The sequence below is a fragment of the Thunnus albacares genome, chromosome 14, assembly GCF_914725855.1.
Source record: "Thunnus albacares chromosome 14, fThuAlb1.1, whole genome shotgun sequence".
Lineage (NCBI taxonomy): Eukaryota > Metazoa > Chordata > Actinopteri > Scombriformes > Scombridae > Thunnus > Thunnus albacares.
The window spans coordinates 23,885,149-23,900,576 of NC_058119.1; the positions used below are offsets into that span (position 1 = coordinate 23,885,149).

General features: G+C 41.3%; 1 protein-coding gene across 2 annotated transcripts; it reads right to left on the reverse strand.

Annotated features, from left to right (window-relative positions):
• Nucleotides 1-682: 682 nt before the first annotated feature.
• LOC122996879 (actin-related protein 2-A-like) lies at nt 683-14,912 on the reverse strand. 2 transcript variants are annotated; one of them, XM_044372659.1, is made up of 10 exons: nt 14,738-14,912; nt 11,928-12,038; nt 11,455-11,469; nt 9,893-10,108; nt 8,986-9,058; nt 8,060-8,196; nt 7,517-7,666; nt 5,586-5,731; nt 4,886-5,018; nt 683-2,462 (listed from the first exon to the last, which is right to left on the reverse strand). In XM_044372659.1, the coding sequence occupies exons 1-10, from the start codon at nt 14,783-14,785 to the stop codon at nt 2,292-2,294; spliced, it is 1,200 nt and encodes a 399-aa protein (XP_044228594.1). In that variant the 5' UTR covers nt 14,786-14,912; the 3' UTR covers nt 683-2,291. The 2 variants fall into 2 exon arrangements, with proteins under 2 accessions (XP_044228594.1, XP_044228595.1); XM_044372660.1 differs by lacking the exon at nt 11,455-11,469 and having other exon boundaries at nt 14,738-14,910.
• Between the last annotated feature and the right edge of the window lie 516 nt (nt 14,913-15,428).

Sequence of the window (15,428 nt, forward strand, 5' to 3'; positions counted from 1 at the left end):
CAAGTCGACCGGCTGGTAGAACATGTAATTAGGCTTCGAAACAGGCTTCGATTGGATGTATTTTTGAACAATTTCTGAATGGATTTGAAGTTTTTGACTGGTGTCAGATTGCTGGTGGCAGAATGAGTCATGCTGCACACTACATAACTTATTATTAGAAGTTCACTACTGAAAACGAAAGTAGATCTACAACATACAGCGTGTGCACTTGAATCTGTCTTTTCAATACCTGGAGATGATTCATGACCCACATTTTTACAGGTGAACTAGAGGTGAGATGATTAATAGGCTACTATTTTGATAATTAAACCTTTAAATTCACTGGTTCCAGTTTCTTGAATGTGAGGATATGCAGCTTTTCTCTGTTTTATACCAATGTAAACTGAATATCTTTGGTGTTTGGAGTGTTGGTCGGACAAAACGAGAAATATGAAGACGTCACTTTGGGCTCTGAGGAATAGTGATGAGTATTTCTTAATCAATAGTGAACTGTACTGAAAAATGTAAAATTCACAGAGCAGTTTTACTGAATTATCAGGATGACTATTCAGAAGTAAAACCCAAACAAGTCTTTTGATATTAATGCATTTGAGATTTGCAGTGGCTCCAGATTTAATTCATTGTCCTGATAACTCAGTAAACCAAACCAAAAAAGAAAAGAAAAGACCCTGTGACACAAACATCCTTATAAATCACTTTTCTTTATTTAAATCAGCGTTAGGCAGTTATGCTATGAACAACACAGGAAAATAAAAACAAAAACCGTGACAAAAAAGAAAAGACATTAAAACATGAGATCCAGTTAACATTAACTGCACTTGGCACTGGATAGACAGTTCATGGAAAGAGGAGAAAAAAAAATATACACATTTGTCATACTCAAAATAGAAGTGCCTCCAGTATTCGTTATGTTGACCGTCGGAGTGAAAGACTGGAGAATTTAAATATGCCCTCAACAGCATATTAACATCAATAAAATACCGTTTTTTTTACCTGCTCTGAGCCCAGATTCAAATCGATCTCATCGTCAGCCTGCGACTGCCTCTCTGTGATTTGGTGGATCTGAAGGAATACGACAGGTGTGGTGCTATAGCGTCGCCGCAGTCTCTTAATACCGCTAGAACTGCTCGCACCCGTTCATTCGGCTTAAGATTGACACCCACAGAGGAGGAAGAGGCGAGTTTGATGAGGAACAAAAAAGTATCACTCCCCCACCCCCAAACCCCGAAGTACCGTCACACAACCGATGTCAAGCTCGGGGGCTTTTTACTTTATGTACTTATCCCTTTATAAATCAACCATCAATTCTTCATAAAAACATGGAGGAACTTCTGTTACCACAATACACTCCATTTACAATGGTAGTAGTGCACAGCAACAAAAGGAAAAAAAAAAAAAAATCAAATTTAAAGATATAAATTGAACTCATACATCCAACAAAAAAGGAAAAGCAATTAAAAAAAAAAAAAAAAGTAATCCCTCTCCCAGAAAAGAAAAGTCATGATATCATTTATAAAAACTGACATAAAAATGTGATCAGTTCTCGCTCACCTGGAACAGATGCTGAAAGCGGCTCGTGGCTGTTTGTGGTGGACCCTGATTGTGATATTACCTACGAGTTGCTTATAAACTTTGCATCGTTTTAAATCGCCTCCAGAGGTTTAAATCAGGGGAGGACGCTAAACTTTCTGAAACACTCGCTGCAGCGGCTGCTGGTGGGTCCCCACGGTTTACCTGCCGAATTTAACTTGCAGCAAACTTTTATTTCTAAAGAAGAACAATACTTGTTTGCTTGATCAGATGGCAGGTAAACGTGCAGCGTTAACATTTCCCACCCTGGTTTTAACCTTCTCCACCAGACTGAGAATCAGACTTCAAAAAATACATCAGCAGGGCAACGTCAACCCTTCTATTCCTAGTTAAAGAAAGGGAGGGGTTTGAGTGGAAATCTGCAAAGATGGAATTGGTTCTCGGGGGGTGGGGGTGGGGTGGGGGGATGGGGGCTTTGCGGGGGGAGGGTGGGGGAAGTGTGAGCCAATCCCAAACCAGGAGAGAGGAGCGGCAGAGAGGAGGAGAGCAGGGGAGGTGACGGCTCGATTCCCTCTGATGTTCGAGGGAGCATCGAGAGCCGAAAGAGAGAGAAAAAGAGGGATAAATAGATATATACTCTGCGATGGGGGGCGAGGGGGGAAATGTGTGCATGTACTGTGTGTGTATATGTGTGTGTGTGTGTGTGTGTGTGTGTGTGTGTGTGTGTGTGAATGTTGTGTTGGGGCTGTCCGTTCAGTGCTTTATCTGACGGTGACTCCTAGTTTTTCCAGCACGCGGACTCCTTTCTCCTGGTACTCCTCCCGGGTCAGCCAGAAGTTGTCCTTGTCCTTCATGATGTCGGCCAGCACGGCTCCGCCCAGGAACACCATGTGCTTTCGCCTGGGAGGATCCTCGATCCGGATCTTAAATTTCTACAAAACGAGGGGACAGGGAGACATGTAAGAGGTCCCTGTGTAGCAAAGACACATCTATGGCTGTGTTCACACTGGAGCTCAGAGTGTCCCGGTGTTAGTTTTTTCTGGTCTTAATGTGTTTCTAGTCTGTGTGAGCTTTCGGTTGGGACTACCTGGAGATTTGCATCAAAACTTGATCCGGAGGCATAAACCTGATGTTTGTGTATTCAAATCAAAACATGTAACTGCTGCCTTGGCAAACTTGAGAACAACTTCCGGGCCTGCGGCACCGTTACAAACATGAGGATAAAACAGCTGGAGGATCTAACATGTGTCCAAACCTGAAGGACTGCATCATAACTGACATGCCAAACTAGATGTATCTTTTTTTTTTTCTTTTTTGGTAATTTGCATATATATTATTTTCACAGTGTCATATTGATAGTGGATATTAATATGAAGCATTTTCACACTGGATATGAAGGAGATGCAGTGTGGAAGCCACTTTCACCAGTATTAATTAATTGTTTTAGCATTAGCATTCATTTAAGGTCATTTTTTGGCCATCTGACAGAAATAAGTCCAATATTCACTCTCCTTTTGGCTTTGTTTTGGTCTCCACTAACTAATATCTGTCTCATTAGCTGATAAATGCTCCACTGTGTTCACAGGCTAGTTGCTAACTCTGTCTGTACACTACCTGCTCAGCACCAAACAGAAGACAGAGGGTTTTTAGAACTTTTTGGAACATTTGTTCCCTGCGACTGAAAATGATAGGCGCAGTGAGAGTGAACCAAAACAATGAGCTAAAAGACTGTAAAGTGTCACAGAGCACATTACAAATTACTTAATATAAAAACACTGATTAGTGCAGCTTTAAAGTGATACTCCACTCAAAATCAGCATGAAAGGTAGCGTCATGGCAGCTTCAAGTCACTTACACTGGATTCTAATACTGACAAGTTTCCACTATGGAAAAAAGTATCACAACATCAATACAAACTTCTCAAACCACTCCCGCAGGATAATCCACTTCTCTGCCCTGTCTGTAGTCTCCGTATGTTCCAAACAGTCATATTTTCACCAAATAGGGCTAAAAGACGCTGCTCCTGTTTGTCGCTCACGTGGCTAGCTGTCTAAACGTAGCTGAGAGCAACAAACAAACAGCTAAAAAAGGTGCAAGATACAAATGGAGGCAGTGAATTTAGCTGTACTGCAGCACGAACGTGAGTGTTTGGGCAGATCAGATGGACCATGTGGAGTAGCAGAGAAGAGGAGTGGTTTGAAAGGTTTTTATGGATGTTTTGATAATTCTTCTTCCTACTGTGAAATGTTGTCAACATCGGAATCCATTGCAACCAACTGAATGAATTCAAGCCGACCGCAGCCTCGCTCTCCGTGACAGATCTGAAGTACAAACTTTTCAACAGACACTTTTCAAGCCTACAGGGGCTGACTATTTGGCATAGCAGTTATTTGAGGTCTTAAGGGACCCATCTGAAAGAAAATCCTCTGTCTTGTAACAGACTGCACACATTTGTGTTACTTGAAGATATATGTGGAGGGGAAAAAAACCAACACTACATATAAAGAGCTCCATTCCAAAACAAGATAAACACTTTGAGAAAAGTGGCCGCAGTTGCGGGCAGAAGAGTAAAGCACATAATGACTTGCTATTAAACTTATGAGTCATCTGTAGACCTTTGTTTACAAAATAGTTCTGTGTAAAATCATCTGTGTCTTCAGGATACTGAGGTGGAGCTGTAATGTAATGATATCTTTCCTAAACAAATATTTATCATTGGGAGGTGAACCCCACGCATTTTGTTATTTATGTGCTTAGTCAATGTCTGTTAGCCTCTGGCACCACCTGGTGGTAGCTTCTGTACACTGCACCGGTCTGAGGCGTCATATAATCATTAACTTTGCACCTGAAAATTTCAAATGTGTGTTGAGACAGACATGGTTTAATTAGTAGCTTTAGATAATTCAAGGGGTTTAATTTATTCAGCTAGGAACACCTGGTGTGTGGAACTAGACCTCATCAAGACAGAGGAGATACTGAGAAGTAAACTGCTAGTTGTCAGTCACAGTTTACTCACCACACTTGACTTAAATACATTCCCTGTGGTTGTTGTACCTTTTCTGGCACTGTCAGCCCTCTCATATGTGGGAAACACCACCCAGACTAACTTAAACACACCCTGAATCAGCTGGAAATACTAATTCACAGAAACTGAGAGGCCCGGTGCAATGAGTCCAGACTTTAGCTCATTTGAAGCTACCAGTGAGTTCAGTAGCATACTTTTTTTTTTTTTTTTTTTTTTTTACATTGTCAAATTCATACTGTAAACCACATCTGAGCAGTTTTAGCTCAAAGTCCTTCAGTAACACTCTTCACATTATAATTACAGATGAGGCGTTAAGGTTCAGTTTCTCACCGAAAGCTTGTCCACATCTCCCTTGAGCACACGCTCCAGGTACAGCTGCTTGAGTTCCCTCTCCAGCCGAGACGGCAGGCCCGGGTACATGGTGGATCCTCCTGATAACACGATGTGTTTGTAGAACTCAGGCCTGATGACGGGGAGACAGACAGAGAATGAGAGCGGGAAGAGACCAAACAACAGGCACATGCAGAGAGGAGGAGACAATCTTAAAGTCGAGTCATGTTGCTAGTTTTCCTTCACAACTGGAAGAACTAGCATATTCATTTTAAGTCCACAAATGTTGAAAATGTACTTTCAGGACATTACAAATTTAAGTTGATGACTTAAGCTGAATATAACTAAATAGATTATACAACTTTTTGCAGAAAAAATTAACAACATATTGGGTTTTCCAAGCGTTTGTTATCTTGGATTTTTCCTTCTCTTATAAATACCCAAAGATAAATTTTCATTCTTTTCCATTCAGAACTATGGAGTGCAAGAAATATTTGGTTTAAAGCCCTTAACTGCTTCAGTGGGAGCTCTATACTGCTGAAATGTTTGTTTGCATGTGTGTGTGTGCGCTGTGATTTGTTAATGTTGTGTATCATTGTGCGTTGGAGTGGAAACACCCCCAGCAGAGTTTATATCGCTGCATCTACCCTTCTTTATCAACAGCGACAGGAGCGTATCTGCCCGCTTTCCTCGGCCTCACCTGGTGTCTATGTCGGCCGCCTGGATGGTGTTGAAGAGCAGCTCGGCCACTCCGACGCCCTCCACGTTGATGAGGTGGGGCTGGAACAGAGCCTCAGGGGCCTCAAACCGCTCTCCACCCACCTTGATCACACGGCCATCTGGCAGCTGGAGACGTGTGGGAGGGATGAGATGAAAAGAGGAGAAAAAAAAAAGAAAGAAAGAAAGCATGACACCACTGAAGCAGTATGATTTAATGTGTGACTCAACATAAAGAGATAAAGGGTGTAAATCTTGATGAATCATTCTGTTCGATGGTTGTTTTTAAAAGTTGTTCTCAAGAAAAGGCAAAACTTTCCTGCACTTACAAAACAAAATCCTTCAAGACTCTAATGATATTTCACAGTAAGTTAAAGCACAGATATTATAGGCTACAAACTGAGTAGAGTGAACGTGTGTGTGTGACTATAAAAAGGCTTCATTCAGTTGAGGGCAGTGGGAGGAAGTGGAGCCCAGCCACCGCCGCAAAGTGGCTGCACAGGAAATGATGTAACTCACGGTTCAGGGCTCTCCGGCCACAGTTACATTGCCCTCCTTGTTTCGGCACACTCAAGCACACAAAATGATACTTACACATACATGTTCACACACCTACACACACACACACACACAAACGCACTCGCCTACGTTAACCCAAACACACATGGTCACAGTGAGCTCTGAGACACAACATGTGCTCGGTAAGGCGTGTAGAAACACAGACTTCACGACCTGCGTTTAGATTCTGTGGTTCCCTCTGCAGGGAAAAGGGCCTTGGAAAGAAAAGCAAGTCTAGTGGAGGAGCGCTGCACCCCCATATGTTTGAGTCCCAGAGAAAACAAGTTAGTCAGCAGCACTGCCCCGTCTAAAAAGCAGCCAACAGATCCAACAACGGGCATGTGGTAGTCTACTTAGCTCAGTGAAGAAACAGATTTAGTTACACCATTAGTTTTGATTACTTTTGGGAGAGATTCGTTCTATAGTGATGCTATTTTAAGCCAAAATATGAAACTTGTGCACATGTGGTGTGCATAAAAAAAAAACAACCTCATTTTACATCAAAAAGTAAACAAAACAAAATTGAGAATCCCCAGATGGCTGGAAATGTGTCGCTATTCTAAGTGAAAATTGACAACAGCTGCGTAATACGTCCAGTAAAATATGAATGAACCAATTTCCAAAGAAAGTGTTTTAGCAATTATTTCACATTTATATCTCGAAAATGAAAACATTCTTTGTCCTCTTTGCCCTCATATTCAGTCTCACTGTATCCTAGTTGGTTTTCTTGTGCTTCTGTCTCTGATTTAGATATTTTCTTTAATGGGAGATGTTTATTATGATTTTTATGGCATTTATTAGATAGTTGCCTATAGAGAGCAACACACATGGCAAGAGTGGGTGAGATGAGGGGGACTAGGACTGCTGAGCCTTATGGGGACCAATTTGGGAGTTTCTTTCAGTTCAAACTGCAGGAATGATTGATTACAGCTCCTCTTTCTGGATCTTTATTCATCGACGAGTATTGTTTTGTTTTATTTATTATCAAAGTCCTTATATTCCCCTATTTGATGTGAACAGTGTACACAATGTCCATGTGAGGGCAGCAACTCATTTTTAAGGCAAGTCTCACGCTGGCTACTGTGTCTACACACCTGCTGAAGTGAAACTACAATCACAAACACCACATTGAATCATAAGTCTTAGCTCAGCAGAAGTTGAACTGCACCGTTAAAACTACTTAAAACACACAAACACACATCCTGAACTTTCCCTACAGGTATTAAAAGAGTGACTGCTGCACTGACCCCTTACATGGGGCTTACTTTTTTATCAGTTTTTATTCAAATAATAAAAAATATAAATGTAAGTAGATTTGCTTTATTATTTTGAAAACTAAAACACGTGATTATCTACCGTGTATGATTCCACGAGCACAGTGGTCTCCAGCGCCAGCTTCTGCTCCTGCTCGATGTTGTAGCCCACGTAGCACAGCTTCTCCTTCATCATGCGCACAGTCTCGAAGTCTGCAGAGTGGTTGAAGGCGTAACCCCTCAACAACAACAACTGCACCCAGACAGGGAGACAAGGGATAGGGTAAAGTGGGGATGAAGAGAGAAAGCAGAGAGAATGTGACTATTGAGTTTCTTATTGAAATCTCTTAATATTTTTACTGTAAAAAAAACACCTCACACAGTGGCACTGCTATTGCTAAGGTCTTCTCAAAATTAAGACCGTTAATTCCAATTTCCTCCTTCCTAAGAAGCAATAAGACTCTAGATGACTATAACCCATATAAAGAGACTTAAATCACAGCAAACTATAAAACAAAAGATGCACCAACATTTGCATTTAACACCCTATTTTGGATGTAGAATTACAGTGCTGCAGTTACAGTGTGATGATGTAGTGCCAGTGAGTGTCATTATCATCCAGAGACTGTTTTGACTGACTGGATACCTTGATGAGGTAGCGGGTAATGTCCCTGCCTGCGATGTCCAGGCGTCTCGTCAGGTGGGGCAGGCTGAAGCCCTCGTACACAGGACAGATGTGTGTCACACCGTCCCCAGAGTCTACCACCACACCGGTCAGAAGGCCTAAAAAAAAAAAAAAACCATGAACTAGAGTTAATAATCTACACTGCTACCAAGCTAGGTGTGTTTGTGTGCTTTGGGCTACTGACTGTTAGCCTTGTCAGCTGGGTAAACACACAAAACCCGAGATAACACGTTTAATGTAACAATTGACTGTTAATAACTGCTCACTAGTTGGTAATAAACTCAGAGACAAAATGGCAGAGCGGCACACACACACCTCACACAGGGACGTGTGTTCGAAACAGAATGTGTAGGTGCGAATAGTTCATGTGAAGCTCTCCTGCTTGATGCATCACACGTGGGTTTAACACATCAGAACAACTTGGATCATGTCATAATAGTTGTCTGTCACTGGAACACTTTAAAATGATGTTCATGTGACTGTCTAGACTTTCTGGCACTAAGAATATCATTATCTGGCGTCTAAGTTGTCTCATGAAATAAATCTTTGTACAAACTATTTGACAAAGGTGTGGTAGTTAAATACAGCCTCACAAGAAATTTTTTTTTGCAAATAAAATGAACAGTCATCTCTTTCTGAGCTTCAAGCCACAGAGGAGGTGTAGGGTGACTTCTGAAGGAGCAGCGAAGCAGCTAATGGCACCTATAAATAATTTACTAGTTATAACACAGATATAATCCTGCTATCGGGGGGGAATCTTCTTTGAGGGTGAAAAGAAGAATACCAGCAAAAAAAAAGTCATGTGGAAACTGCAGTAGTCAACAGCAGAGTGCTCACATATCTTTCGGTTAAACCTGCAGCCCAAGCATGCATGTGTCTCTTCTTACCTTGGGCATACAGTGTCAGCACAGCTTGAATAGCAATGTAGACTCCTCCAAACTGGTAGGTCTCGAACATCACCTGCAGGAGAGACCAGATAACGTCAGACAGCGAGTTCAACCGGTTTTTGTTGATGAAACCAAATAAATACAGTACATCTGGCGACACATGAGGAACATGATCTCTGTAGCATAATTCAGAAGTAATATGTGATGAAATATTTTCACAGAGGATTAATCAAAATGGCACTTTTGCAATGCAGAATGACCTTAAAAGGCATTTCCTCCAAATGGCTGCTACATGCTGGCTCCAAAAAACTCAAAAAGGTCTCAACATCTGAATGAGCTTCTTCTAATGTACATCTTTGTGGGAGTTTTGTGCTATTAAGGGGATACTGATGCTTAGAGAGGGTTTGGGTGTGTGTCTGCTTGATTGACAGGTCTCTGAGGCTATAACACACAGCCCCACCTCAGCTGCACACAACACGGAGCTGTAAGTTATATAAACTGGAGACCTACAGTGGCCCAGTTAGGTGTGACAGGTAGGAAAGACCTACCTGTTTTTTAACATCTCAGTTTAATATAGTTTAACATCTTAGAGTAGAAAAGGTTGTATTTATTTAAACGCAGCTTATAACTTACAGTAAGAAATGCAAAAACTTGTGCACCCCAGTAGTCTGCTGGTTAAGACATGCCACACAATCTCAACGGCTGTGGTTCAAATCCAGCAGCGGACCCCCATCTCCCTAACTCCCTTAATTTCCTGTTTTCTCTCCACTGTCCCTATAATAAAAAGGCATAAAGTGCCCCTGAAAAATATATATATAAAATGCTAAAACTCTCTTTTCCTTTTCCCATCACACAGCTACAAAAATACCTACAAACCGCACACACACGGACATAAATGTCAACTTACCTCGATGATTTTCTCACGGTTCTTAGTTGGGTTCATTGGAGGCTCAGTCAGCAAGATCTTGCAGTTGCGGGAGTCGATGTTGAGCTTCTCTGGGCCGAAGGTGTAGTCCCACAGGTGTTTCATGTCATCCCAGTTCCTGACGATGCCGTTCTCCATGGGGTAGTTGACCTCCAGCATGGAGCGCAGCTCGCTGGCCTCATCCCCCACCATCAGATCCTGGAGGGAGGGGTCAAATGGCAACGCAGATAAATATTTAGAAGAAGCAGTCCTTTTCCAAAACTCAGTTTGGATCATTCAGAGTCACTTGGAGTAGGGATAAGCACTGAGAATTGGTTTAAGGGAAATAACACCTGTAATTTTAATTCGCCCCCTTGCCCTGCTGGTCTCATAAAAATCAGGGAAACTGGATCATCAGATGACAACAGATAAATTCATGGCCTCAGATCACGCCCAAGTACTAGGTCTTTTTTTTTTTTTTACTATAAAATTCAGTTACCCAGCATGCACAACAAGGCATTAGTTTCCATGCATGTACACCTGGAAACACTTCTGTTTCCCTCTAGCTACAGTAAACCACTCGTTTTAGCACCATCCAGCTAGCTGCATGCAAGGCAGCCTGGCAATGTAAACAACCGTTGGGTTAGAGCTCAGTGTTAGCCACACAGTCAAGCATCTCACGTTCCACTTGGAGACATCAAAAGCCTACTGAAGGCAGCCATTTTATGGGTTCATCCTGTGTGCTTTGGCATTAACAAAGTACCAGTCACAGGCATCGCCTCCATGTGGTCTCAATAGAAAAAAAAAAAAAAAGTACAAAGAAAAACAGAAAAACAGATGTGCTTCCGTCTCCAACTTTCAGCTGTCTGCCATGCATCCTCCAGTGTGGACACTTCCGCTGCACTAGTAAAGGTGAAGCACTCACAGATAGTGAAATGCTCTGAAGTAGGACATTCCTGAGCTGAAATATGTCAACTGCTTCATAACAGTGGGCTAAATGGATCTGTGATGCATATAGGGAGGTAAAACATCTATCATTTGGCAACATGCGTTGTAGAAGCAGCTGGCATTTTAAGATCTTTTTAGCTGAAAAACGGTTGTGATTATATCAGTCCTTAAATAGCAGCAGGATTGAGGGGGGGTGTAGCTGTCAGGATGCACCAGCAGATCAGAGACTCTGAGAATGGAATCGGTCCAAAATCTCTTTTAGCACTCCATCGATAACAGCTGGCCTATGATTCATCACAGCCATTTTTGCAACACTTTCAGCCTGAGGAGAGGAGTGCATTAGTGTAAGGTACTGTATATCTATCTGACTGTCGGCCACTCGTTAGGAGATCAACACTCAAACTCAGCGCTTTAAATCACCAAACTAGTTGGAATGTAGAAGAATGGAATCATTGTGTGAGTAGAAATGATGAAAGAAAACAAATGAAGACATAGAACAAAAAAAAAAAAAAAAAAACGACATTTCAAACAAAGAAAGATTTTTCGGCTGAGATCAAAACATGACACAACTCTCTGTAGCAGGCAAGAACAGGAGGCACACACCAACCTGAACTTACCATCTTCTGGGCATTCTACTTCACCGTGGGGGAACCAAACATGGAGGAAGAGGAAGGTAAATATATATATATGTATATATGAAAGAAAGATGAATAAACAAAAGAATTGGAAAGAACAGAGAAAGGTAGAGATAGGTTCCATGCTAAAATAATAGAAAACTGTCAGACATTTAGCTAGACCTCAGTTATCCAACTTATTTTTACCCACATTACAGTATCTATGCAAATATTTTATATTTGCAGGAATGCACTGAGATACTGTAAGATCTTATTTTGTACCAGGACGACATCTAAAAACAAGAAGGTAGAATTTGTGATTAGAGGAGGGATTCTGAACCAGATTATAGGAGTGATTGCTAACTCTTACTGGAGCTCACGACAGAATAATATCAGATCTTTTGATTGAAATTAGAACCTGACTTTGTTCTGTTTGGTTCCTTCATTCCAGGAGTATCAGGTGTACCGGTTCGTACCTTGATCTCAATGTTTCCCACTTTGGCTGTCGATCGAATGATGGGCCTCCCAACAAGCGCAGGGAAGATGTGCTCTGGGAAGTTGGAGCCTGCATAGCCGCACTTGACGAACTAAAAAGAGAGGGGGACGAGAAGACCAGAAGAAAGAGGAAGTGATGAGGAATGACATTTTAAGTACTGATAAGATAAACTGTGCAATACAACAAATATAACATCATGGTCATCCTGCTGATAACAGTGGGCTCAAATAGCTCTTGGACTGTGAGAAAAATGTAACCACAGACGCTTAAATACCAGAACATATTTCCTGCTATAGTGTCCAGCACAACAAAAACCTTAAACGTTTTAAAATAATGTTTAATGTTTTCACTGAACTGTAAGGTGGCACAGAAAACCAGGAAGAGAAAACATCTAAAGTGTATTATGATAAAAACAATTGCATATAATCTGTTGTCTCAGATTATAAAACTGATATGTCGACATTTTGCTCTGCTCTAATTAGAGATTTCCCCTCGCTTGCAAGTTGCGATGCTACCACTGAACACATTTTTGTCCTTCCTCTGCAATGCTTCTATGTAAAAACTGTATTATGGCAACACCGCACAAATAGTGGTTTTGTTTTCACAGTTGAACGTTAGACTCTACTGCACTTGTTCTATTTGTGTCATGACATCAAACATCTGCAGACACAGAAATGACTGCCAGTGTCCATAAAAAAAATTCAAAGATGATCCACCAAATATTTTTCTCTAAAGTAAATCAAAATAAATTCAGCGCACGTAGCTCACTGCTGCCCTACTGCCACAGGGTAATTTGATAAAAAATAAAACTGTAATCGTAACAGACGAGGCAAGCCAATTCTGTCAGTAGCAATTTTGTAAAAAAATCAACTAATGCTTGATTAATCCTCTTACAGAACCAGTTCACCCTCTACAGTCAATGTCAGTGGAAGATTGTGCAATTTACCAGTAACAGCCTCGCATCTTCCGTTTTGCAGATGCATGTGCTTGCCGTAACACAAAGCAAAGTTAAAAAGTCTGATTTCACAGTGGACTCAATGATGTGAAATAGCAAGTAGCAAGTCTATAAATGTAATGATGACATATGTGACTGTGGCTCAGACTCTTCTCACTTCCTCTTGACTTGTCAGTTCAACCTTGACACGGAGGCGGGGTTTTTTTTTTTTCTTTCTTCTTTTTTCTCTGAGCTTCATTCGCATAAGGCTATGCTTGAAAGAGTCGCATCTCAGAAAAAGCCTTATTAGTCACTAATATGCTGAGCCAACATCCTCTTTTACTGCTGACAAGCTTTGGGAAGGAAGTTTCTGCACTCTGAGAGACTGCGTTACCTGTTTGCATGAGTAACTCCTAAATATAAACACAGAGCAGCAAAGTATGTTGTATACTATGAATGGGGGACAAACTGCTTATTTTTCTATAAACCACAGCAGCTTAAACATCCTCCGAATTCAAGTGGACTGTAAAACCAGCCAACAATGTTATTAAATAAAGACCACCAAACTGTCCCCTCAGCAGTGCAGATATGACTTGACTTTTGCTACTTCCTTCTAACCCCGAACTGTTACCTCTGAAGCACTGTTTGAAGTTCTTTCATCACCAGCTTGTCAAGAGAGATAGGAAGTAACTAAAGAGATTTACACAAAAAAATGTGGATATCTGCCACATTTACAGTCTTTTGAGCATCAAATTCTCTCTTTGTGTTTCCCTGTTGAGCTGCATTGGAAGTATAGTAACAAAAAGAGGGACTTTGGCACTAAAAAGACTGTAATGTTTAAAGATATTTACTTGATTTGACTCATTTGGACGGCTCAAGCTTCATATTAGCACCAGACAAACTTTTAAATACATTTTTTCACAGGGGGAGGAGTGTAGATATTGCACCCTCCCCATCACTTACATTTTAAGTGCATTATGAAGGGATCTTCTAATTATCAGTATGAACAGGAGGGATATTTAAGGCAAGAAAAACCTATTTCAATGTTCATTTGGGCACCTGACTTGTTTTAAGCCATACTTGAAAAATTGTGAACCTGTCCTTTAATGTTTAGTGTTTGTCAACCCGGTAAAAGCACTCATTCATCCAATAAAGCTATGCAATGTTTTTACTTTTGATTTAGGGTGAACACACAATTGGAAAACTTATGCAAAGTGGTCTTTCAAACCCCTCAATAGCCTAACGCTACTAAATGACTCTTCTATCCGGGAAGTTGGGTCTTGCTACTAACCAGGAAAACATAAAAGTGGTTCCTTAATTAACCTAACACGGCCTAAGCTAGCTAGCCACCGTTACACCTAGCTGGCGTGGGGTTTCAGTACAAAATCTAGCTACTGCCCTTAATAGCCGAACCAAATGTCCAACAAAAACAGTGAATCTGCAAATTATGCATCGTTTGCTAAACGCATCATTGACTGACGTAGCTGGCAGACAGAATAAACCAGACAGCCAGCTGTTAAATGCTAGCTTCAAACTAGCAGGCTAGGCTAGCTGCTATAGCTTAACAACCGTTGGCAGCAAATGAGCTGTTACTCGTCTGTCTTAATTGTGTGGTTAGTACAGATGAATGAGCTACGACCAGAGCTGTGTATTGAGCGTTTATCCCACGGCTCTACATGCTGTTTCCGTGTCGGGTCTGTATGAATGAAAATTAGCTGGCTAACAGTCTGGCTAGCTACCCACCCAGTTAACGCTAGCTAGCTGACAGCCCCACTTCCTGTTTCAGCAAATCGCTCGACATAACGGCTCCGTTTTAAAGCAAAGCCACGGATCGATCACCGAAGCTGAGAACTCACCCCGGTCCCATTGTCACAGACCACCACTTTCCTTCCCTGGCTGTCCATTGTGTAAAAGCCCAGTTGCCTCTCTGAACCTTCCTCAACTTTCTTCGGCAAGCCGGAAGGAAGACGCACCAAACCCGGCCGAGAGTAGGAAGGGAAGGGTGCTCATCCGGTGTGTGTGTCAGTAAGAGCCGCTCAGATGACAGCCACTCCCTTCAACATGCCTGTTCAGCTTCCAGCTCCTCGCAGCAAATGTATTGACTGATAGTATTGCTATAAACAAAATTATTTAAGATTCTAGTCGCTCTGTGCATGAAGAGTAATTACTATTACACATGCAACATTACAAAAAGGAGTTAACAGTTTTTCAAGTCTGTCTTAAAAGGTACCCAAATGAGCATCGAAATAGGTTTTTCCTGCTGTAATTACAAATTACAAAAAAAATCACAATTATAAAATCCACACTTCCCCTTCTGTGCAAAAAATATTTAAAAATGTATCTGAAGCTAATACGAAGCTACAGCTGTCCAATTTAGTCAAATCAAGTAGATATCTTTTAACAGTTGCAGACTTTTTAGTGCCAAAGTCCCTCTTTTTGTAGCTATACTTCCACCGCAGCTCAACAGGGAAACACTGTGGAAACATTGAGGGAATTTTATGCTAAAAAAATGTAAATGTGGCAGATATCCACTTGATATGACTAACT

What these genes read in the sequence shown, in the direction of transcription:
- LOC122996879 (XM_044372659.1), bottom strand. Translation starts at nt 14,785, where the DNA reads ATGGACAGCCAGGGAAGGAAAGTGGTGGTCTGTGACAATGGGACCGGG. An exon ending in GCGGCCGACATAGACACCAG is followed by an intron (nt 5,019 to 5,585) that starts GTGAGGCCGAGG and finishes CCCCGTCATCAG; the next exon opens with GCCTGAGTTCTACAAACACA. An exon ending in GAGATGTGGACAAGCTTTCG is followed by an intron (nt 2,463 to 4,885) that starts GTGAGAAACTGA and finishes CTCGTTTTGTAG; the next exon opens with AAATTTAAGATCCGGATCGA.